The following is a 26,115-nucleotide window of genomic DNA, read 5'->3' on the forward strand; positions in this document are numbered from 1 at the left end:
CTATTTTGCACATCACCTGAAACATCATCTTCTGTCCCTAGCAGACTCTTCCTGAAGAAACATTATGTTAACATTCATTACTGTAACCCATTGATGTAGTTGATTTGCGGTTTTAAAGTTTTCAACCACTTTTCTCTGATGCAGTGCATAATCAGTAGTAATTAAAAAACTACCTTAAAAAATGGAAGCCTCTGAGCAAATTCTGTGATAAACCATCAAAGGAGTGGAGTTTGAAGTAAAGGCCTGAAGGGTAAGAAACAAGCTAAACTTGAAGTAACTCAGGTCTCTAAGATGGCAGGAGTGGGGGGAATTCTCTACCATTAACAGCCCTGGAAAGCTTAATTAAAAAAAAAAAAAGACAGCCTGTTTACCTGGATGTAGAATTAAACCAATGGATACTGTCATTCTTGCACCAGAATAAGCTGGAACTTTTATGTTTCTATACTGAAAACGGTTCAAGTGTAAAATCACACTTCACAGCTCAAGGCAAAATGATCCCACAGGATCCTTAAATGAAAAGCAGTGCATTTTGGTTCACTACCACTGACTTGTCATCCATGGTCAGCTCAAAATCCTTCTTTAAATGCATCCTTGAAAAGTAACTAAGAAAGGAAGGCATCTGGCAGCAGGCTTGAACCAATGGTACATACAGGTCATACTTCTACTCAGACACGTATACTTGTTCACAAATGCCAAGAGGCTGAAAAAGGCTTCTGCAGACAATTTTCTTTCATTAGTAACAGGAATGTTGCATGGGTACCTTATGCTTTAGGATAAACATGCATCAATCATTTATCTAATTTTTCTATTACACTCGATGCCAAATTTATCTAATTATAGATTACTGATGACTGACTAGAAGCTAGAAAATACAAGCTTTACTTATTTTTACTTAGTAGATTAAAACAATGCCAATCTGCTGGTGGAAACATTTACAGCAATTCCTGTTCACTTTATTTAAAATTTAAAGTTATAATTTCAAAACCTTTTGAGAGTCAATTGCCTCCAAGCACACTCTTACATCATTTCAAAGCTCAGATCCTTGAGGTTTAAAAATAATACTTGAGTTTATTCTTGCAGGCAAAGAATTCAGCTGAAAACTCTTTCAAAATGTTTGAACAAGCATTGGTGAAATGGTAGCACAAAGTTCACAGAGCCAAGCTGGCAGACACAGAAGCAGTTTTGCCAGTGCTCCACGAAATTCAGCTTCAGACAACAAATCCCTACATAGTTCAGACTTTTTCAAACAGACAGAAGCAGATCTGTCAGAGTGTGGCAAGTCTGCCAACCTTCAAAATCAACAGGATAGCTGGGAAAGGGAGTCTGATCTACTGCAACACCTGAAACCAAAAATGGAGAGCTCATAAATGGTTCTGAACACACCTAAATTAAAGAGTAATGTAAGTGTTCAGTCCTCATTAGTGTTTCCTATGTATATCAATCAGAAGTGCTACTAGAACTCCTTGGAGCAATCAAATACTGTAAGCATTTTTTTCCACTGCAAGCTGAAGATTCAGAAAAAATTTCTTACATAGTACAAAGATAAAAGACTGCCTTCTCAATTCAGCCACTATTAACACTTGCACCTGGTGGTTACATAATTAAATACAGAAAACAACAATTGTACCCTAAGAGAAACTTAATTAGATTAGGCATGTAGTAACAAATGCAAAATTACCATCATTAGTATGTCAGTGTACTACAAATGGAAATGCCTGAATGCCAAGCCCACAGCTCCCATTTCTGATTTATTCCCACAGATGAGGAGGAGACAGCAATTTGCTCCCTTTTGCAAATTCAGGACAACTGCATCTAAGTGAGATTTACCCAAAAAGGAGCAGGCAGGAGCACTGCTGGCATCTCTCTCCCTAGAAATTCAGGTGCACTGTTGTTGACAGATGTTTTTTGCTACAAAAGCAAAACCAGATCAGGCAATGTGGAACAAACTAATGAGCCTACGAAGCTCCTGCACGTCCTGATCCTTTCACAGGCACCTGCTTTGCTCACAGATGAGGCACTGAATGGTATGACAGCTTCTCCCCCAGCTGAAAGCAACAGGAATCCTTTAATTTCAGGTTTAAAGCTGTACCAACAACCAAAAAAAATATAAATTAAGATTTCAGGGAAAATGTTTCAATGGCGTGATGGTATAGATAGTGATGAGCCTAAAAAGATTGCCTATGGAAGCTGCAAGGTAACAATCAAGAAGACAGGGAGGAGTTTGAGAATGATACACCAAGAGTGACCTAAGCAAAAGTGCTATTGTCTGAATGAGTCTTGCTTTCCCCTGATTATTTATAGAATCTTTTAAAATAGCTGGAATGCCCCTTCCCAGACCTGCTAAGGATCAGCAGCTGCAATGCCTGTGTGCAGTCTCATGAGGGAAAGGAATGATCTCCATGGTTAAACCAAACAAATGTTTTTCCAATTTTCTTCTACCATCTTAGGGGGAACTGCACTCACAAACCTCCAGATCCCACCACCATGGCAGATCAGACTCAGTACGACCAAAGACAACCATGGATGTCGCAAACATGGGATCCCAAAGGTTCTGTTTCACACCAAATGGAAGTTCACACAAAAAAACTGGAAAAACTATAAACTGGAAGTTTGTAGTTCTCTAAATGCCAAGATACTCCCATTTGTCAGCAATTACTGTGAGCTTAAAATGGATATTGAAATGCTTCATATTTTAATCATCTTTCCTCAATTATTACACCACATATAGTCCCCAAGTTTCAGGGCATTAATTTGCCCAAAAAAGCTCTTAGGGACCACAGCAGCCTGCCTGGATAGTTCATGCCTATGAAATAATTTAAACATTACCCCTGGAATTGTAAATTTGTGGCAAACAAGTCTTGCTAACAGTCATCTCCCCTGGCAGGACAGATACTTAACTAAATCTCACACCTAAAGCTACATATCGTTTAAACAGCTTTTTGGTAAGAGTTCCAAAGGAGATCTGATCCAACTTGCTCAATAAGAGCTATTAGGATTTAAATAACACAAATGAGAAAAACACCTGACTAAGAACTCAGGTTGTTTCAGAAAAGTACAGCCATATTCTTATCCTTGATAGCAAACCTGTCATCAGGTGAGTGTGAACTCTGTCATACTTGTGCTGCAATACCAAAATTTGCAATTTTTCCCTCCAAAAGGTAAAAACCCTTCCCTTTATTAAGAACACCCAGAGAAGCACTAGACAAAGTTGTGGTCTGATATTAAACTTTACCATGTAGTTAAGAAATAAAAATCTAAAAATAAAAGAAAGAAGCCGTGTTTATGACCTTTCTAAGGAAAATCAAGATATTATGGGGTATAGAAAAGATTGCTTCTGGAGAAATCTACAGATACAGAAGGTTACCCAGCTGTGCAGCCATGAAATATATTTTTCCTGCATAAATAAGGAACTATAGCAACCAAGGGTACCATGGCCTCACATATGCTGTTATAATGAGACATAATGAAGGGTCTTCTGGGAGCTCTCCCACTACAGCTAAAATTTTACAGCATCAAATTTGGGAACTAATTTTGAAAAAGAGAGAATCCTATTTAATATTTGATGTGCACTGGTACTTCTTTCCTTTATAATCAATTTCCCTCTAAACATATACATTCTTTATGTTGGAAAAAAAATCTACTGCTTCTGCTGAATCAAGTCTCTAAGGGAAAGATAATATCCCATATGAACTTAACAGTATTTGCTTAGTACATCTTATTTGCAGATATAATCTTTTTTGAATAATCATATGTTTGCAATTTTCCAGCTCCTGATGGAAAATGGACCTGTCATCAGAGCAAATTTCCTTCAAAACTCACACATGACTTATCTATAGCTGGTGTTATTAAGAATATCCCTTTTTTTTGAGGCTCATTCCACCAGTTATCTATGTATAAAGTTATACATGTAAGAGCTCTCATTTTATTTCATGGTAAGGACATGTGACTTTTCCTTGCTGTAAAAAGTGCCTTGAAATAATTTTCTGATTAATCTTCCAATTCATTGTCCAGCTGCCATTTCAAGGGAAAACTTTTCTGCTGCATCTTTTGTTCCCTGCAAGGGCAGGCAGTCCTGCCTGCAGTGCTAATTGCTTGTGAGCCCAGAGAAGGGTGAAATTCCACTGCAGCTGGGTTATATCTGGATTGAACAGGGGCCCCATCCTTGGACAAATAATCCCCACAGAGAAATTACTGCCCAGTCATCAAGGGTGAAGAAATACAAAGAAGGTAGGAACACCAGGGGTTTTATCCTTTTACAGTGACAATACCTTCAGTCCTAAAAGCCACAGAACAGCAGAGTGACCACTGTGCTTCAGCTGGACTGGGTTAAACATTTTAAATCAAAATTGTGATGGGAAGATAAACAAAGATGACAACCACAACTGTAGCCTTTTGTAAACTTTTCCTTCATTTGCAGTAGCTCTGAAATTGGCAATTCTCTTTCATTTGCCTGAGTAATGAAGTCATTTGGCTTAAGAAATTACTGCCTGCTCAGAACACTTTTCCCTTCATCCCAGCACAAACTGGTGAAAGGAGGAAGTGCCACTACCTGCATTTAGAGGCTGATGATATGATTGGAGATGAGAGGGACTGGTGACTAAGGCTGTGATTAGGATATAGCACAAGAACAAAGCTGGCAATGAAAGGGCACAGTCATGAAAATTCAGAGAGAGACAATCTGGGAAATTGGCCTGGGACTAAAATTAAACCATTTCCCAGCAAAGGATACATGGCTTACTGGAGCAGAGAGGAACTGTGACTGGGACTTGTTTTTAGAAGTGAACATTAAGGTAAAAAGTTACAAAGGGGACGCTCACTTCCTGCACCCAAATGTTTGAGAACACAGTCTCACATTACCCTCTGCCCAGCAGCAGAGGAAGTTATCACTCATCTCTTCCCCTCCACACTGGTTTCCACACCCATCACTCCTCTCTCAATCAGCTCTCTGTTCCTTAATCACATCAAAGCACCTTTTTAAGACCACAGTTTGAAATTGTCTAAGTAAAAATGCTCCTTAAATCCAATTCCTCTTTAAAATGTAAATTTAGGCCTGCAGTCCTCAGAATGGATGAGAATAAGGGAGCAATAAACTGTAAAATGCAGGTAGTGGGACTGGGAACAAGTAGAGAAGAAGGTGGGAATCTCAAGGTACATTTCAACTGGATGATTTATAATCTGGCATGATATCCTAAACTACACAAGCTCCAGTTTGAAGAATTGCTTGGTATTTATCAGACCTACGTTTTGAAACAAAAGGACTTCCACTCTTCAAATAAATCAGCCGTCTGCTGTATAGCCTGGGCATTGAAATTAGAATTCTGATGTTCATCTCTGGGTTTGGTTCTTTTCTTCTTCTTTTGGTCAAGGTAACACCGTTTCTTAGGGGAGGACAAATAAACTACCTATGAAATCTTAATTTAATTATCAAATCATATACCATAAGAAATACTGGTTTGCAGACCAGACTTGAAATATTCAACAAGTAAACCTTGGGTTTGCTTTGAGTGAGATGATGTTCCAGCTGGAAGAACAGTGAAGTTGCACAGTTAAAGTCAATATCATATATATACACACATGCATAGAGACTGTGAGCCTCCAGGCAACTTGAATTTTGGCGCTTCCTAACTTTAAGTACTTAGATTTGCACCTTAATAACATTCTTTTAACATTGTGTATGCATAATACACTCATAGATCACTCAGCCAAGACAGAACTGATTTCATCAACCACATTTGTGAATTATTTGGGAAGCTTACCCCAGTTTGCTAAGTTGCAGCCCTGTCCAAATAAAAATTAAAGCAGATGCCTCTGCAAAGCCCAGAGAAACAAGCTGATAATGTAAAAGGATCAGACTGAACTGAACTGTAAAAGAACTGTGACAAAAAAATATTTTGTTCTTTGCTACTGTATATGTAGCCAAAACTACAACACTACAGATCTGCCAGTCCAAATGGCAAAAACATGATTTTAAAAAGAAAATCAGGTTTAAAAGAAAATTGAATTATAAACCCTACACATTAAGAGGCATTTTCATAAAGAACAAGGAAAAATATGTAAATTAGGTGACTTTCTAAAGAAAAAAATTCCAACTATTCTGCACATAATCATAAGACAGCATTTTTTGTAGGAGAAACATTGAAATTCTTCAGCTGTTGAAAGAGGCTAGATTTGGTTGATAATAAAATTAGATATTTTCTTATTGCAAAAAAACTTTGATCATCAAATATTTTAAAATACGTTTTCATTTATACTGTATAAATTAAAATTAGAAATAAACAGTGTTTCTCTAACATAATGAAAAAAAAAGGCCCAAGTAAGAACAGTGAATTCTGTCTATTTAGAATTATTAACAGTAGTAGCCTCCAATACATCACATTTGTTCTATATTCCCTTTGAGTCCCTTAGTGTAGAACTGTTTATCTAGCAGTACTTATTTCCAGTTGGTAGTCCTGCCATTCCTTAGAGGATTTGCTCTATCACCAATTAAGGTCTAATTGTGAGAAAGTTGCTCTCAGCAGACTATGTTTTCCCTTCCTCCAAACATCATCCTGTTTTTACCAATAACACTCATACAAAAATTAAACTTCCTCTTATTTTACAAATAGGAACCAAAATTTCTACCTGCAAAACTGATCTAAGGTTTTACATTTTCTCTTTGCCTTCAGGGAGCTGTTCTTTGCTCTTTTCTACACGGACCTTTTGCAAAACATACGGTTTCCTAGTCTCATTTTCCAACTGGAAACTGGAGAAAACATCACTTGTCTGTTCACAGAGTAATTAGGTCTGTGGAGTATTTAGATTCCATGATAATAATGCTCACAGAAACGAGGTTTACCATGTGTTTTCCTTCATGTCCACGCCCTCTTCAGCAGTTACTGGCCCTGGTCACTTCACATCTCACATTACTATTTCCCCATTACATATGGTTTTAAAAAATTACATCTAAATTGTTGCTGCAAAGTCATTCAGGCTAAACTTGATGCCCTAAAAAGGGCAGGGAGGTTTTTATTTGTTTCTTAAATTACAAGAGCTGTCTACTTTGTACTCTTCCATATGTCACTAGAATGAAAATTAGCAACTCTAAGCTGCATTGCCACCCAATATTATCAATTCAAAAAGATGCGCAACTGCAAAGACAGACTTGTACATGCAGTTCTTCCACTAATGTTTCTTAAAAAGCAGCTCCACAGATGTAAGAGTTTTAATCCTTCATTACCAATCACAACATTTCATTTTCTGTATTATGCCACAAGTTCATCCCACTTCACACTGTCTGATACAGGGTTCTTAAAGCTGAAGGGAAGAAAAGAACACTGCAAACAAAGGAGGACAGATTTTTCCAAGACTCAACTATCTTGCCATCTACTCTGCCAGAGATTTTCCTGGCTCTTGATAAGCTGCAGGTTATAATCTGTAAGCACTTTGCTTAGAAAAAAGAACTTTGGAAAAATGTGATCAGGAAAGAGCAACTCATAAATGAGCAGTGAAGCTCTGCAGAAAGAGCAGGAAATTTGAAATAGAAGGTGAGAGGTGAATGCAGACCTGATTTCATATTCCTTCATTCTATACAGCAAGAGGAGAATTGTGAACTCTTTCTGTAATATCTGTAATTTCAACACTTGGGTCTTCCTTGGCTCTGTAGTTTAATCCTGAGTTTTATTCAAAATTGTCTTTGAAAATATAGTGACTAAGATGCAATTACTTTCATTAGAAACAGAAAGAAGAAACTACTGTAAATTTTTTTCATTAAAGGAGGTGGGGAATTAAGGACCATGACAATCTCCAATCTCTGACCTCTGGGGTCAGTACATCAGCAGACAGTGGTACAGCAATTTTCTCCCTTCTCCTGCAAGGTATGAGTGCCATGTAATGCCCATTTTCTCATTTTACTGGATGTGCACATTTTAAAAGAATAACCAACAAGAATCAGCAAACAGCTGGTGCCATTTTTCTATGCCTTCATGTCACACCTGTACACACATTTGATGTAGAAATTAATGCACTTGGGGTTTACAGATACTTTTAAGGAACATTCTACTGATTAAGGACTTTGTTTTGTATTTAGGCATACCAGCATGAAAGCTTCAGTAAAGGAGTTGATATTCAAAAGTGCCTCTATATCTACAACTCAAGTACCTCCATCACTCCTTTATTTCACATTATTTCTTTTAATATCCCCCTGCAAAATCAATTAAAACAATCTTAGATGTTGTAAATTGCATTTCTCATTTTCCTCCTATTGTAGCCTGGTCCTCCTACAGGACCTCCTCTCCTGGTTCTCCTCAGGACCAGGAAAATAGCTGTAGACCTCACCTCTGAATAACAGATTTAAAAACATCACCACCCACTGTTTGAGCCTAACAAATCATGTCTTTCCTGCCGTGTTCACTTCATTCTTACCTCAGCAAAAAGGACACTGTCAAAATTGTTCAGCATGAAACTGAACAACTTTGACAGATGTCCCAATTTACAGATTTTTCATTAAGGAAACCAACCAAATGCTTAATTTTAAAAAGCATCTGTAGATTGGTACATATATATACTCAAATGCTCAACTTCATTCTCACTGCAGCCTGTAGAGATGTGCATCACTTCCATCCTCCCAGCCTGCTTTCCCTTGGCAACTGTGCCCCTCACCTTCAGCTACAGGGAGAAGGTTCCTAAGATGACTGAGCAGCACCTTGTTAAATTAAAAAATAGTGTTTTCTACATTCAAGACACGTGAGACACACATCTACATGTCTGTATGAGGAAAAAGTGTTTACATTTTTAGACCACTTTGCATTGACATAACAAATGGACAGTGAATTGCCTCATATGTCATGTGATGTCCATCATGTAGGGAAGGTTTGTGATCTCTCTCCCAGATTTGCAGCTCTGTCCTCCAAGACGAAACAAAAAAGAAAAGGAAAGAAATACATTCCTTACATAACCACCTGTCTTTTCACCTTGGATTTATATCAAGAGAGCCTCAAATTCTCAACGACCATGAACTAAAGGTCCCAGTCTAAGAAAATTAATGTCCTATTTTTATGCATTTATGTACACACATGCTAAATCTGACTTCATGAAGCAATTGCAAGCTCAAATAAAAAACATCCAAAGTGACATGCACACATTATATATATGAAAGTAATGTATAGACAGAGAGCAGACAGTGTTTATCTTCATGCTTTACTTGTGAGTACATAACATGTAATGACCTCCTAATGAAATTGAACAAAATGAGGAGAGTTAGTGCAATGGTCTGCTTGAGACAGAGAGAGACCTCCCAATTGAGTGAGAGTTCAGAGTGTTGTGGACTCAGCACTCAGTAACTGAGGAGTGAAATAGAAAACATCACTTCCTAATGCCCAATTAAGGCAACACAGCAGCAGCATTAAAAAGCTGAGGACATCGGTGAGTATGACTGGATGGACAAAATCTTAGATTATTTTCATAAATGAAACAGTCACGTTTCTGTATCACCAGCTGGAACACAAGCATCCCTTTAAAGAATCACAAGCTGAACATGTATTAAAAAAAAAAAAATCAGAAAAATCCAAACTGATCATATAGCTGTATCAATTCCTATAAATAAAAGTTATTTATTTATTTTTAACTAACTGTGCGGAAAGAGTAATTAGCAGGATACAATTAGGCAACAACTGAGAAATACTTAAAATCAATCCTGAGACTTCCTGTTTATGATTATTACCTTAAGATTGTATAAAAAGACTGGAGAAAGGAAGCTGGCACCCTATTTAGCCAAAGACCAAAATATATATCATATTTTAACAAAAACAAAAAAGAAATTAGAGTAGAGCACACATTTTAAATACAGCCACAGCAGTTTATGTTAAAGGTCCTTTGAAATAAACTGTGCTTATTTATTTATAGAGCTTTCATTATTATATCTCTTGATGCACTAGAAAATGAGAAAATCTGCTAATTTAATTTAAGGCTCAACTAAAACACCATTGCAATAACAGAAGGCAAAACCTAAAACTAAACATATATACACAGATGAAATAAAGAAGGAAAGGGAAAGAGAGAGAGAGGGAGGGAGGGAGGGAGGGAGAGAATAACTGACCTGTAAAGGAAGACTTAGCTTGCATAGTAACTTTGAATAAACTCTATAAAAGATGTTAAATTGCTGAGAAATCTATTTGCTTTGATCTGATACAACAAAAAGCTCATGAAGAACAAGATTTTGGGCTGAACCAAACACCTTGAAAGGGTTACAGTCTACCCTGAGCTATTGGCCTACCAATGGAACTATCACAGATGTGCAGAAAAAAATACATAAATATTAACATTTTAATTGGCTGATGCACTGTCACAGTGGGGGAACTTGTGGATACAGCCCTCTCAAACACACTCTATTTACAGAGATGGAAAAGAACAGCATGCAAATAGTAAAAGGAGATAAAACACTTTAACAAGCTACAGAATTGTAGCAGCAATCTTCTAGCAAAAAGGGATTGATTAACAACAAAGGCAAATGGCCATTTGCCCTAAATTATCAGTTCTCCTCGTGGTCATTATTCACCAGGAAGATCTTTGTACCTTCCTAGCCATTATCTACATACCTAGGCTATGACAGTGCAGTGTACAAAGCAACTGAGAGCTTTTGAAGGTAGCTGAAATCCCAGATGAAGCACGTTTGTTCCATGGAGCCATTTGTTGTGAGCACACCCCAATCTGACAAATGCATTTGACATGATACAAGAACATGCCAACAGACTGACACAACAAAATACCAAATAATAATGCTTATTTTCTTGATGAAAGAATTCTGTCAGTGCTCCTTTCCCAAACTCTTTCCTCTCCCTCTCACAGGATGCATTTCATGTTATGCCCATGTCAGGCAGAAATTTGAACTTTGGATTTAAACCCCTGCTTCTCTTGCATTTAAATTATGTAAATATCAAAGCCAACCCCTGTGAAATCCAAAACAGAGAGCATCTAGTCCTGGTTTAGGACAAAACAGGCTTGTCTTCTTCCTCTTACACAGTTTGAATGGGAGAGTGCAGGGCAAGTCTGGTATTTAAAGACTTCTGCTGTCATACATATTGCTACAGGGTGCTCTGCAACTTATCATTCCTGCCTCCAATTTTCTCTTGTACAACTTTCACTTCTCAGTATCATTAATATTCATTCAGTAAACTGATGTCAAGTTACTATTAAGAAAAAAAAACCAAGAAAGGAGATTTTGCACTTTTTTTGCTAGAGATTTAACTACCAGAAGACGGCTGGACATGGCCAGTAATGTACCCAAGACACAGCTGTGAGAATAAAAATTTATCCCTGGCTAAGGGGAGGGATGTCAAGATATTTGTGTCAGCTGTTTCTTTCCTGACACTACTGACTGGATAATCACTGGATTTTTTAGCTCAGTAGCTCACAGTTAATTGAAAAACAGGGTTGCTGGCAAACAGCAGTTGACACATTTGAAGGGACACAAGTCCAGGATAAAAGTCAGTCTGCTAATTTCTTTTGGGAGGAAACACTTTTTTGTGTCACTATTATAACATAACATAAAAGCAGCAAATCCCAAGTTCAAGATGGAGTCTGTGCAATGCAGTACAGAGAAACCCAGCTCCCTGCTGTGACCATGAACCCAAGTTCCCCATGCCATAGGAATTGCTTAAAACTGTGCCTACAAACTGTACCTTGGCAGGGTGGACAGGGAGGTCTGGTCTACATTTAAGATATTCAAAAATATTTATGACTATATGGGAATTTTTTCTTTTTCATGCTTGCAAAAGTCCTAGGAAAAAAATTAGTTACACTGGCCAAAACAGAGAGATGGAAAGAAACAGAAAAGCAGACAGATATTCTGGGGCAACCCAGAAGTTTAAACTGGGTCCAAATGATGCTTCCAAGAGACTGCAAATATAACCTGTCCTCTCTCTGAGCTTGTAAAGACAAAATTACCAGTTTTAAGAACAGAATTGAAAGAAACTATGATCATAACAGGACACACTAAAAGGTGACGTCTCCTTCCCAAATTCTAGCATAGGCAATAAAATATTATGGAGGTAAAAAATATCCAAAATTAAATATACCCTCAACTTAAGGTCAACGAAATCAAGCCAATAGAGAAATCAGCATGCAACAAGAACATGATTACAGTCAGCAAATCAAGTACAGGAAAAATGAACCATGAAGAAAATAACTGAATACTAGGTGGGAACAGCCGAGCACAATACCCAAAAAAATCCCCACAGACTACCCAAAGCCATAAGGGAGACAAACCTCAGCTCTTGTTCACTTTGCTTGAATAAAATACATGAAATCATATGCTTTAATTCCTTGACACAAATGTAAAAGAGTCTAAAGAAAAAAGACTGCTACGCAAAATTGGGCACTGTGATTTCTGAAGTCAATTTCAGGACACATTTTTAAAAGAGCTTACAATTTTTCTCAAAATACCAAGTTTTTGTTCACTCTCTCCAAATGCAAGTAATTTTCTTGAAAATTTTACACCTTTGCAGTGTTGAAACATAATGGGACAAATAATACATGATGCACAAATAAGTTATAATGCTCCATGCAAGTTATTAGCAGTGAGATGCTGAATGTGTGATAAATCTAGACCTGAAAGTGAAATATGCCTCCTAATTAAAAATCAATTATTAAAAACAGTAAAGAATGAAAAAGAAAAAAGGCTCACTCACCAAACTCATAATGAAATCCTGGAAACTTCAGAGTTATTTGAAAAGCAGAAAAAAACCCTCAACATCTATATTTAACTAAAGACTCCATTGTGGGTTTCTTGATTTTTCTGATTAACAGCTCTGTGAAAAATTGTTTCTGGTATCTTTTTTGCTTTTATCTCTACATTCCAAATGGTCATGAAAATGAACAGACAGCATTTAAATGGGAAATGTAAGAACAAACCATTGCTCCAGCTCTGGGAATTGAAAGTACAGGGATGCCCTGATGTGGCTCTGAGGTGACACAGGGAAGATAAGCAGCCACCCAAATCCACCAGCCCCTGAACCTGCAAGCCAGTGCACCATGTTCACCCACAATGCGGCCCATTGGGTTTCTTAGCAGGTCTCTTCAAGAAAATGGTTTTAACACCCAGGGAAAGTGATTTGCAAACATTTGATCAGGATGTGCAAATACCTCTTTCCAATTCATTTGAGTTTAGTTCTGAAAAGATTTCAAACACAGAACAGCTCAAAATCACAGCACCTGTTGCATAAGCTTGGACAAGCAGAAATTTCCAGTTTTCTTTATCTGTAGAACTAAGACATGTATTCATACCTCCAGCAGTGACAGAGAGATTAAATTAACAAGCACTACCAAGGAGATCTGAATCCCATTATTGGAGAAACTACCCTGGTATTATGCATTACCATAAATATTCAACATATGCAATCAAAAGAAGGCTTTGGTGTTTACGTATATAATAAAGTTTTAATAATTCACTATCAATATTTCACACAGAGTGCTACCGTCACTTTCTTCTGGATAAAAGAAAAAAAATACACCCAGAATTTAAAATCCACAACCATTCCACTGGGAATCAAACAATTTCCTCTACAGAAAAATGCCTGTGGAGAGTACCAAGCCATTTACCTCCAGGCTCCATCTGCCTGTGGAAGGTGGATGGCTGGCCAGGGCTCCTCCATTTTGTGTACCCCTGAGCAGGTTCTGGCCTGCAGACTACACACGTTTCCCTTCTCAAAATATGCACCTGTGGCATCTGTCCAAAACCTAGAGTGCTTTGGCAATGAAACTCAGGATTTTCATTCAGAAAATTTGGAAACCCCAAGCCAGTGTGCTCTGAGGACATCAGCTGCCCTACCCATGGGTGGAAGATGGCACCTCCTCACATGCAGCCCCTCAGCCATGAGCAGTCACCATCTAAGCCCTAAAACTGACAGATTTGGTTTTTTCCTGTACCACATGCAAGAGGGTACAGGGCTATCCTTCCACCAGAGATGAAAGGATCTGGGATTGAGGTTCTGGCCATGGGGGCTGCAGCAGCTTGTACCCAGAGGAACCCACTGTGTGCCCAAACCCAACCTCCCACAGCAGCTTCCCCATAACCCCAAAGGCACTGAGTTTATAAAATGGCAGTAAAAGCCCCAAAGGATGTCAGGGCAGGAGTAGGGAGGGAGGGATGGGAAGCATCACCTTGGGCTGCCATCATCTCAGCCTGCCATGAGGGGAGAGAACATCTTTTTAATTGCCACTTTTAACACAAAATACATGGAAAACCCTAATTTGACCCACAGCACAGGCTCATCCCATCTGCTGCAGAGGGAGAGCCACATTATCAAGGGCCACACTGAACAGACATCAATTTCTCAAGTACAGTCCAGCTGAATAAATAACACGGAAAGTTAATAGCCAAATCCTTTCAGCAGCAGCAGTGCTCTGGAAACCTGATTAGAATTTGAACATTTGCATTGATTTATATTTTTTTTTTCAATGTTACCAGCTGGGAGCAAGTGCTGGAGGGGAGGTGCAGGAACAGCTCTGCAGAAACAGGAACAGCTAGCGAAGGATTACCTCCTAAAGGATTATCTTTTAAACAAAGAAAAATTTGGTATACTGCAAACAACTAACTCAAATCAAAAGAAACACATTAATCCAACAGGATTAACAGGTAAGGCTGCCCTGTACTTTAATGTCCAAACACACGGCTGAGGAACGTGAATGGTTTTATTTAGATGATTTTATTTAGTTGTCAAGCACCTTTTCCTAGTCTAAAATAAGAGCTGCCTGTTCAGTTAAAACAAAAGCTTTGACAACCTAGCCTGCAGCCTCACAAGCAACAGAGATCTCCTGTCTTTTTACAGAGCCCTTTCCATTCCCCTTACATATGTAACCTCCGATCATAGAGTTTTTTTAACTCCCACCAGGAAGAAGCATTAGTTGCTGCCTGTATTGCTCCTGCGCTGGGAAATTTCCAGAACTGAGCTCTCTCACTTCCCTCTGGGTGGCAGGGGGAGTCACTGAAACTGAGATGAAGCTCTTTATGGGTTCATCTAATCTGAATTTTACCACTCATGTAGATTTTACAGCCACAGTACTACAGAAATACCAAAAGGAAAAGAGCATCAATCTACTAAAATAAACCAGCACCCATGTATTTGGAAGCAATACCATGATATCTACTTGAGCATCCCTGCCTTAGCAGTAAACACATTAGTAGCATCTCTGACTTGCACCAAAGATTTGTATTGAAATCTACTTGATTATTCTGACAAGCAGAGTAAGGTAAGCAACCAAGTTTAAACCATAACAATATTAAAAAAAAGTACAAAGATAAAGTCACACTCATTTACTATAATTACATTTCACTGTATTTTAATATTTCCACGTATCTGTTAAAATAGTTTATTAATCACACATTTGAGATTCCCCTGGAGTAAATTAAAAAGCCTAAATACTTAAAAACACAACACAGCATAAGGCAGTTCAGCAGTTCCTTTATGTTTTAGTCAGCCCTTACTCTGACCCAGAGTTGAAACCAAATTCAGCAGCAGTTGCAAACCTTACCTCTTGATGATAGGCAAGATTATGGACTTTAGTGCATTTTCCCATCTAATAAAATTGTATTTCCAACTTCTGAACTTATATTCTTTTATAACCAACTAAGCTCTGCATTGATCCAACATATATTTCATGTTTGTTTAAAAGTGAATTAAGCATTATGCAAAGACTCACCTCCTCCACCTCCAAGAAGGCTGGAATTAGCTGTAAGAAAAACAAAAAGGGAATTATTAGCATTGAGCTTTCTAAATATATACGGAACCAAAATAGAAGATGTTTCACAGGAGATTGTCCATTGTTTCAGTAACTTCGCTACTCTTCCCTTACCCGAAAACACTTAATGCAGAAACAATCACTTATTGTAAATTGCAATCACAATCTTTACCTTTGCAGTATCTTGGAAAATGCAAGCTAATAAATAAAACAATAATACAATTACTAAAGCTAATGCATTGAATAGGTTATGAAATTACAATCCTGCATTTTTAATTCTATAAACCGTATTCCTTTGTGATTACCAAATTAATTTAAAATTTCCATTGTAGAGAAACTTAAATAGACTTTGATGCAACTTCTGATTATCTCCCCTTGTTTTCTATGCCATGGGACCTTTGGGGATGATGATGATGAGAAATCCTGGTTCCATTGATGTAAAAGGGTTTCTGCAATTGAGCTGGGATTTCCCTCAGCAGGCTTAATTGACTCAGCACTGTAACCATCCAGCTACCCAGGCCAGAACTTGATAAATCACTTATGAAAAGCAATTTTCAGAGCATGGTGATACAAGATGGTCCTTCAAATTAAGCTAGCACAATTGGAGTCATGCCAAATATTTTCCTTTCAGTGCCTAGGCAGAAACAGAAGGAATGCCTAAGCTTCTAAACCTGTCCTTTAGATGTGTGGGAAACAAATCCTTGTTGTATCAGAATATATTTAAAACAGAGAGACACACAGCTATTTCTGATGAGTAAAGAACAGATAGCTCACTCCATGACCTGCTCCAGGACAAGGGTATATAGCAAGATACACAGAATAAATCAGGTATTTTCTATATGTAATTGTTTATGTCATTTTCCTCTGTCTCTTCAATAGAAGCCTGTAAAAGGCAAATTCCCTGCTGTTAGGTTTTTTCATCACTTCCTTGAGATTTTTACATAAAATTGTCAAATATCTGATAAAGAAGAAAACAATGATAATTATCAAACACCTTGGACTTAACATCCATTTTCAGCTCAAACATTTGCAGCCAGCTTTCCCTAACACTGCAGTAAAACTGCCTTCACCAGAAAGCCAGATTTTCCATCACAGCCAAGATCCATGCTCAAAAATCTCTCTACATTACTCAAGAGGTACTTCTACATTAGTCAAAATGCAATGTTCTTTAAAGAAAAAAAAAATGCAGTTTTATATCCAGCATAGCTGACCATATCAAATCAAAGCAAACCAAGTTATTTATTCATCCTAAGATTAACTGTCCTACTGTCACTAAGGAATCATTGAAACCCATGACCTAAAGAGATGTTCTCATGACTTTTCCTCATCCAAGTCTGGTTCTAGTACCCCAGAACATTAGATGAAGGAAAATGGGACCAAAAAAAAACCCCTTTTTTCTGAAACAAAGTAATTTGGAGGCATTTTCAAAGAAGTGCTGGTTTGAAGACACAGAAAGGTTGGAGCAACAGGCACAAAATGGAAAACTTGAAAAAACAACAAAATTATCTTAAGTGATAATTGATGAACATCTCTTGCCTATCCTCTCTAAAGTGCTAGCAGAGAGCAAATACTGCCATGAACATATTGCCTTTGACAAAGACCTAATGATGGTAATAATAAATGTGTGCAGACATGTTGCAAAGAACGTCAATCTTGCTATATTTACCTAATTCTTGCCCTGACTGAAATTCACTATTAAAAAAAGAAACAAATAAAACCAGCCTCACATATTTCTACAGCTGCTTCTGAAGACTTCCTGTAACACCTAACATCACTTTCCCTGCAGTAAGAAGTACTTATCTGCTATAGAAATCAGGAGAGTTCTTATCAGAAGAAACTAAAAGGAACAAAGTGTCACCTACTGCCTGCTACTCCAGCTTATTTTTTTTTGGCACTGCAGAATACACCTACAATTAAACTATTCTAATCCTTACATGAGTAACGTTCTAAGATTTCAGTTATTATGTTCAAGAGACTTGAGACACACAGCTAAAACTTGTTCCCAAAGTTTCCACTGCTAAAAAAGTTTCTTTGGATACCCAGCCAACATCCCCATTGCAAATTTTCCTTCAGTGGCTTCTCAGAGAATTATGTTTCTCTCATTAAGTTCTCCTGACAATGTTCATCTTGCCAATATTTTCCAAAAACTTCTTAATAACATATAATGTAAGTCAGCACCACACACTTCTCTATAGAAACAGTAAAAACAGTTCAAATGGGGTTTTGGCTGCAATGCATCTTCTACAGCTATTGAAATTCCAGTAATAATTCACAAGGACTCTTTACTTTTTAATTTTGCTTGCATAATAGAAGCAAAATCAAACCATCTCCCTGTGATTCCAGCAAAGAACAAGACTGACTTATATTTACTAGTTTCTTTTCTAGAAAGATGTGTCGAAAAGCAAGAACTTTTATTTTCAGATTTTTTCAGATGCTTCCTGAAAGGTTCAAAACAGCACACATTTCTTTCCATATTTGGGAAAATCTTACCACTACAGAAGTAATTTGTCACTTAGCACCTAATGAATCTTCTCCCACACAGAGGTCAGCACAGCCCCATGGCTGCAATCACACCGTATGATGTTGGAGCAAGCACGGCCTCTCCTCTCAGTCCCTCTGTGTTTATCTGCAGCTGCATTTTGTCCATCAGAGCTCTCAAACCATCAAGTCCTGGAAAACCCTTTGGAAGCTGCTCCTGCTGTAGAGGTTCAACTATGGGCAGCTGTATGAGCAACCAGCAGAAGGTGCCAGGAAGTTTTCAACCTCCGAACTTGACAGAGCCCAAACTGCCCCACAGGTTACACTGAGGCAACTCCTCTCAGTTAGGGCATGCCCAGCCTTGGCTAGAACACCTTGATGTCACCATGTGCCCTGAAAAGCTCTGGATGGATTTCCCATCCTGGCAGGGTTCCTGGTAGGACTGCACAGGGCCCTGAGCAACCTGATTGAGGGGAAGGTGTCACTCCAGAATACCTGGCCACAGCAGGACAGCTGGAATTGGATGATCTTTAAGGTCCCTCCCAAGTCAAACCACTCCATGACTCTATGATTTTACAACTGCAGATGGTAAATCCATCTTGGCTAACCCCTTGTTCTTATTTCTCTTGTCCAGAGCTACACAAGATTCTCAAGTCACAGGAGACTTGGGGTGAGAGGAAACAGGAAGATTAAATTGGTACCAAGTTACCAAGGCAAAGAAAAATAAAAGAAAGCAAAGATGGGCTCCAAATAAATGTGCATAAAGGATTCTTGCACCTCATTTCATTTCCCATATCACCCTTTCAAAGTGACCTGCCCAACCTCTCTGAAATTGCCTCCTTAAAAACTAGAGTCCACAACAGATTCCTGAGCATTAACTCTGAAAACCTACTCACAATAGAAACTTGAAATATTATTTTAATATATACACAGAGTGGTCAGGCAGGCAGCAGACTGCTGTGCCAGACTGAAATACAACACACATTGATAGAGCCCCATCCAAAACATCATTGGTGATGGCCCTAAGGAGGCAGCAGAGGTGAGAGTTCGTCTAATTTTAAATATTTTTACCTACACCAGTAACAGAAGCCTCAATTTCTTCAAACAAGTAAAAAAAAGAGCATGATATCTGGAGATCAGTTCCCGTGGCGTCCTTTAAATAGTGGCTTCATAAGGACACAAATTACAGCTCTAGAGATACTGTGCATCACCACTGCTTTAAAAGGAGACTTGAATGCTGCATTCTGAGAGACAGAGCTCATCTTCACGGTCTGTCTCAGTACAGTGAGCAGAAACACACCTAGAAGTGTTAAGATGGCTTTCAGCCCTTTGGGTCTGGGTTTCTTTTTAATAGGGACATTAAAACTATTAGCAGAAAAAGTGTTTCTACAAAGTTTAGTCTCATCCCTAAGAAAAAGGCCACTCTAAAAAAAAAAACACTTCAACAAAAAAAAACAGTATCTAATCACTAAGGATAACAATTTAGCCCTTAATGAGATGTTTATAGCCCCAGATTCAACCAGAAATTCAGTATTTCAAGTTACTTAAAACCTCAATGGACTAGATAAGCATGCTTTTTAAAAGCACCAGGACCCCCTGCTAAAGAAACCCAGAACATTAGTATGCTGTACCCTGAGAATTCAACTCTTGCTTTAAAAAACAAAATTCTTTCCAAAAAACTAGTGTGGAGACAGAAGGGAAAAAAAAGAAAAGAAAACAAAAAACCTGGAGGGAAAGAATTTAAAGCAAGCTTAGTTGCTTATGATGGAATACCCATAACAAAAGCTCAGGTTACTAAAATGTACAAATCTTAACAAAGAATATAGCAGCAAATTCAACAAATAAGAACTGGACATCAGTGGTTTAAACCTCAACATTCTTAAAGAGTTATGTAGTGTCAGGTCTCCAATTGTTGGCATAGGTGCTTGGCACCAATCTGACTGTCACCATTTAGGTTTATCATCTTACTGTAAAACTTCCATACCTCCTCTCTGTGAGTTCCCACAGGCAGCTTCTCACACAGTGACTCCTTTTCTCTTCCTTCTCCATGGCCAGCTGACTCCTTCCTGCCCCTGGCGTGACCACCTTGCTCTTACTGCTCTTCACAGCCCAGCCAACAAACCCCAACTCTCCAGCCCTCCTCTCCACCAGCTAACCCACTCCTAGCAGCCATCCTTACTGGACATAGCTGTGCCCTGTTAAGGGCAGGGCTGGTCCTGCTCTTTGGTAATTAGCACAGGTGCAACTGCTCAGGGGTGAGATTGCCTTCAGCACTATCTCTGTTCTCCTACAATCCATCCTCTGACAATGTTCTATCACTTTCCAGCAGTTTTTTGACTGAATAAGCAGATCAGAAATCCTGGTGTGGTGTTAATATTTTCCTCACTGTTCTCTTCACAACATCATTCTTACCAAATAGTAAGGTTACTTGAAATTTTGAGGAAAGCAATTGAATGCTGAAGAAGTTCACCTCAAACAAAACCAAAAAATCTTCCTGCACTGCTAGCCAGAACATACAAACAATGAAGGAGGATGTATGGATGGGTAGGTTGAACAGGCAATTGCAGGCACAGAATTATTTCTTCTGCTGTCAATTCTGAGGAATTTAGAGAATAGAAAAGATGTGAATAGCAATTTTTGTGATCTCTCTGGAGATAACACACTTTTAGCTTTGTTAACAACACGACTGAATAACTGTTTACTTTTAGTTGGCACATACTCATCTGACAACAATTTAAGAACATAAATTCTTCTGGGAGCATGTCTTTGTCAAGTATTAATGGCACTAGTAACTTAAATTGACATCTATGTCATGCAGCCATGCATCTGTCAGTATAATAAAAATATAACTCTAAAAGATTAGTTGATATTGTCTGACTTTGGCAGCAGATGTTTGAGCTTATTTTGATGTAAAAAAGATTGAATATTTTTGTCAATACTTTCTAATTGTGAAATTTATTCAAGGAGACAACTTTATAACTGGCAGTATTGTAGGATGCAAGACATTCTATTGCCTCAGACACCATTTTTATTCATCAATAAAACATCATAAGAGGCAGCTGGTGAGCAGAGTAACAGTAATTTATGGAATGGAAGCTACATTTCTTCTACATGTTTTGTGAGACATCCTTACCTGTCACTGCATTTCGTTTCATCTTCTCTCAAGAAACCAGAGAGAACAAAGAGGAGTGAGATAACAGCTGCACCTTGTACATCCAAACATTTTCAGTGAGAGATGTGTTTGGCTGCCTTAAAGTAAAAAGCTTCAGGCTCAAAGATCATGAAGTCATTTTGGAGCAGGTACAGTAAATAAAACACAGTCACCACTCTGTTTAAAATGTTTTCCTGCATATAAAGCCACAGCAGTCAGGAGAGATAAAATAACATTAAAACAACAGACTGGGCCAGATTGGCAAAGTTATGTCAGTGGCTAATGATGCAAAGCAGAGACTACTGGAAATCAGAAAACCACTAGGCCTAAGTGGCCAAGAAAGATTGACTTAAAACACTTTAGTGGCCAAATAAGATTGACTTAAAACACATAACTATACCCAAGAAAGAGCTCCAGAACATGGGTGGAACAATTTACAGAAGATTTCTACAAGCAAGTTGCTCCTCTCCAGGCTTACTTTTAATGTGTGATCAAGAGCACATCATACTCTCAATACGCACTCAAAAGACTTTAGCTTCATTCCTAAAAAATCGCCTTTTCTCCCTATAAAACTTCTCTGTAAATAGACACAAACATTTACCCAGTCTCATTTTATTCATAATAGGAAGTACCAACTTCAAGCTTTCTTTCTAAAAAGCCAAGATCCCTAGAAGTATGACCAAACAACTCAGCTCATGAAGTTTCCATCATCTTTGTTTTAGCAAAACAGATGATGTGGGATACTAAAGAAGGAATTGAGTTTTCCACGTCTTACCTTTTTTGTAGATATGGAAACTGTACAGTAGAAGTAAAGATTAAAAAAAACCCCAAACTAATGGAAGATTTCAGGTCTTTTATTTGGAACCAATAAAATGGCTTTGTGGCTCACTTGTCACAACTGTGATATTCTCTTCCCCACTCACAAATTCTCTACAGAGAACAGAGTTTTTTAAACTAAGGTTTGCTATCTTTGCAAATAAAGCAGTCATTGTCTCTAATTTCAAGCTTGTAAAAGGTATGTCAGAGGTAGATTAAGGGAAAAAAATAATCAGCATACTAGTAAGTACTCTGGAGTTGATCCTGTCAAGGAAATTGCCTTCACAACATTCTGAATTCAATAAGGAAACAATAACTGTCATAAGGTCTCAGTTATTTTTCTTCTTCTAATACATTACCAACTCAATATATGATATGCATTTATGCAAGAAGGTTATTTTTAAAAGTTATATATTACATCCATTAAGCTTAATCAGCCATATGCAAAGCATCTCTGAAATCTGATATGATGAATAAAAAAAGCCACCAAATGCACCTAAGACCCATGGCAGGTAAGGCAGCAGACAGCAGCATGGGACAGAAATGAGCACGCAGCTATCAGGATAACATCTTCAACTTGGCCTAATTGGAGGCATAACTTCAAAGCAGAGGGAGCAGAATGAAGGTTTTTTACCATACAGTGAAATACAGTAATTGCTTTAATGCAGGGTGAAAGAAAATTAACAGAAATTGAAGTTGACTAATACATCCTGAGAAAAATCCATGAGAGAAGGTGTTTGGCCCAGAGTACTTCCTAAATGCTGCTGTATAAACTTCCATGTGGACTGAAAGTTAGGCTGCAGCTTTAAAAGAAGCCTAAACTTTGCAGTAGCCTGAGGACTCCACCAAAATTGCTTCTTGGTGGGAAAGTCAGACAACCACAACAAAAAAATGTAACTTAAAAGAATATCCCAAAAACCAAATGAACTTATTTTTTAAGAATGGTCCCAAACACAACTACACAAAGCACTTCCAGGTGAGATTTTTGCAAAAACAGCAGTTCACACTGTCCTACCAATGAAACTCATAGTTCTTATACCCATCCAGTGGTATTAACTTCAGCTGGGCAGGACCATCTATTTCAAAAGAAAAGAAAGACAGTGATGAAGAAGGAGGAGGTTTCCTGCCAGTGCCTCAAGAAGGACAGTTAGAAGAACCTGTTTGATGAGGCTGATGTCATCCTTGGAGGGAGAAGACAACAGACGTGTTGAATCAGAGCCTGCAGTTTGCAGGGAAGGAGTCAGAAAAGGTTAAAAGGGGCTGGTCAGCACACAAGGACCCATGGCCATGTTTTGTGTGTGCCCCTTCGCAGAAACCATGCTCACTTTCCCCTCATTCATTTCAGGAAATGTCAGAAAAGCACATACCAGGAACAATTTCATTCTAAAACAGGGTGATAAATTGTCACATGCACTACAAGTTGATAAAGGGAAAGAGATTAATTAAGATTTGATCCATTCTGTGCATCAGTTTGTGATTTGCTCAGCCACTTAAATGTTGCCTTCTAGATCATTAAGGTATTTAACAATCTAGCTGAGCTGAAATGTAAAGCAACAGGAACTTCCTTCAGCACAGAATAATGAGGACAAAAATATTCAGGTGTACTAAAACCCATTCTTCATTACACAGTTTAGGCCATCTGTGTGGTTTGTAAATGCAACATTAAAGGGAATCAAAGTGCTGCAGTATATAATTAATCCATTTAAGTAGAATCATTATCAATATTTAAAAGCCTATGCAAAAGAAAGTAAGACGTGGTCCAAGGTTCTACTAGCACAATTAGGAAAACAGTTTTGGTAGTAATTGTTGCAAAATAATTAGTGATATTTATAAAACTCAGGCATCTTTCCAGTATCCCAAAGGAACTAGAATATGTTATCTGGAAAACAGGACAAAAAAAAAAAAATCAGACTGAAGTTCTTCAAGCTTTTGTTGCTTTTGTCTTTTCAAAATTACAGCCAGCTCTGAACCTACCAAAGTCTACCTGTATCTTATGACCTTTTTCTTCTATTTTTAAAACATAGCTATGGTACTTATGGTGTAGCTATATAAAAATGAAACTAGGTTTCATTTCAATATTTTGCTACAGAAAACTGCCTAATATTTAACTTCTCCAAGGAAAATGTCAGACTGCAAAAAGCTGCATTAAAACAACAGTTACCCTCTGAAAATGAAAACAAAAGGCAAGAAAAACTAATGTATTTCAGTCCTGAAACATTAATATTCAATATTCAGGCTTCAAATCAATTTTAAAAACCCTAATTTGTTATGAAATCAAAGACCACTGCAGGAAAGAAGCTACCTGGGGCCTTGTCCTGCCATTTCCCCATGGGGCTACCAGCAGGAAGAGTTTCCCTGTGGTGCAGGCACATCCCACTCTGCCCCTGTTTTATTCCCAGCAAGCCAAGCAAGGGTGGTCATGGCTCCAGCTGCAGGGAGACCTCACTGGGTGTATTTTCAAGTCAAAGTAGCACATGTCCACACCACTGGTTTTTCTTAGGGTAGTAACACTCATGAACAATCCATTAAAAAAAAAAAAAAAAACAAGAAAAAAGGCACACCTGATGTCCTACAAAACAGAAACAGCCCTGGTGTTTTGGTTTGGTATGGTTTGGTTTTTTTCAGCTACACAGACAAGACTTTACTTGCAACTTTTGCCTCCAAGTTAGAGGAAGGCAAGCTGTTATTGCACTGTTTTTGCAAGAGCAGCCTGGGAGGAAGATTTTGACAGTGAATTACAAGCTCCTGCAAGCTACTAGCGCAGACTTGCAGGAGCTGAAGAGCCTGCAAAGCACTGAAGATGACTTTAAAATGTGTCCAGCTGGGTGAGTGTAACATGCTCGGCACATGATCATGTTGCATCACCTCTCTAATGATCCTTTCTTTATATAGCCTGAAATTAGAAGCAGCTCCTACTGTGGTCTGTGGGAGCCACATTACAGAAGAAACAGAGGATCTGGTTATGTATTTTGAAGTTGTGGGGGTGCTGTTTTCAAACATAGGCCCAAACTGTTCCTATAGGGCTAAATATTTGTATAACAGCAGTCATGTGTTCCTTTGTAAGGGAAAGTGGAACTTAATAACCTCAGTATTTCAGTCAAACCAGAAATAATGCATTATGGTAAAATATGGACTGGACATCATACACTGTCTCTAATAATACTGTCCCAAATATTTCTTTATCCTGCTGTCAAATATACTATCCATACTTTTTCTTAACTGTCTGTTTCAAACAGCAATAGCCTAAAAAAAATCTGGAGAAGACCATAAAAGACAGTAAGAATAAAGTGTAGCCATCAACTTACTCTATCAGAGACATCAGAAACTTCCCCTTTTATGATAAAAGTAAGTCAGCTTAGTCAGATCGATCATCCTCTCCATTTTACTGCTCTTGGAACGTACAGTCCATGACACATCTTAAAATGGAGAAACATAAACTAAAGTTTGAAAAAAAATACTGCTATTTTCACATTCCCTGAAAACTCCAAAAACTCTATTCAGGAACTTGAAAGAAAAGGAAGATCACAAATAATCAAAATGATGGGAAGGCCTGAAGATATTTTCAAAGGCATGACAGAGCCAAGAGCCCAGATGAAATCCCTGGCAATGACAGATTTTAGATTGTGTGGGACAATTCTTTGTTCCTGTCAGCTTGGGGAGGGTTTCTAATCTTTCCTAGCTGCAGATGCTCATGGTTTGTGATTTATCCCAACCACCACCAGCTCGAGCTGTGCTGTGTGGTTACTTCCCTAGCAAACACTGCCCTGCACCCCATTTCCCTGGCCATCCCCTGTGTGCCTGCCCCTTGTGCTCCCCATGGCTGCCTGAGGAATAAAGCAATGAGCTGATTTGTTAAACTCTTAAGATCCCTCTTTAACACTATGATTACAGGCACTTCTTAAAGATAAGGCAGATTAAAGCTATTATCCAAAAATTTGCAGTAAACAGGCAACATTGTT

The 26,115-nt window shown here is 38.2% G+C and overlaps 1 protein-coding gene across 7 annotated transcripts in view; it reads right to left on the reverse strand.

The window, feature by feature from the left end:
• MACROD2 (mono-ADP ribosylhydrolase 2) overlaps positions 1-26,115 on the reverse strand; it is an 849,382-nt gene that overhangs the window by 649,152 nt on the left and 174,115 nt on the right. For 5 of the 7 annotated variants that reach the window (XM_014268149.3, XM_074536853.1, XM_074536852.1 and 2 more), the window contains exon 4: positions 15,673-15,702. The exons of the other annotated variants lie outside the window; for them this stretch is intronic. In XM_014268149.3, the coding sequence (XP_014123624.2) occupies positions 15,673-15,702 (30 nt within the window). The remainder of the gene's footprint in view (positions 1-15,672; positions 15,703-26,115) is intronic. 7 annotated transcript variants of the gene reach the window in all.

The sequence above is a fragment of the Zonotrichia albicollis genome, chromosome 3 (genome assembly GCF_047830755.1).
Source record: "Zonotrichia albicollis isolate bZonAlb1 chromosome 3, bZonAlb1.hap1, whole genome shotgun sequence".
NCBI classification, from domain to species: Eukaryota; Metazoa; Chordata; class Aves; order Passeriformes; family Passerellidae; genus Zonotrichia; species Zonotrichia albicollis.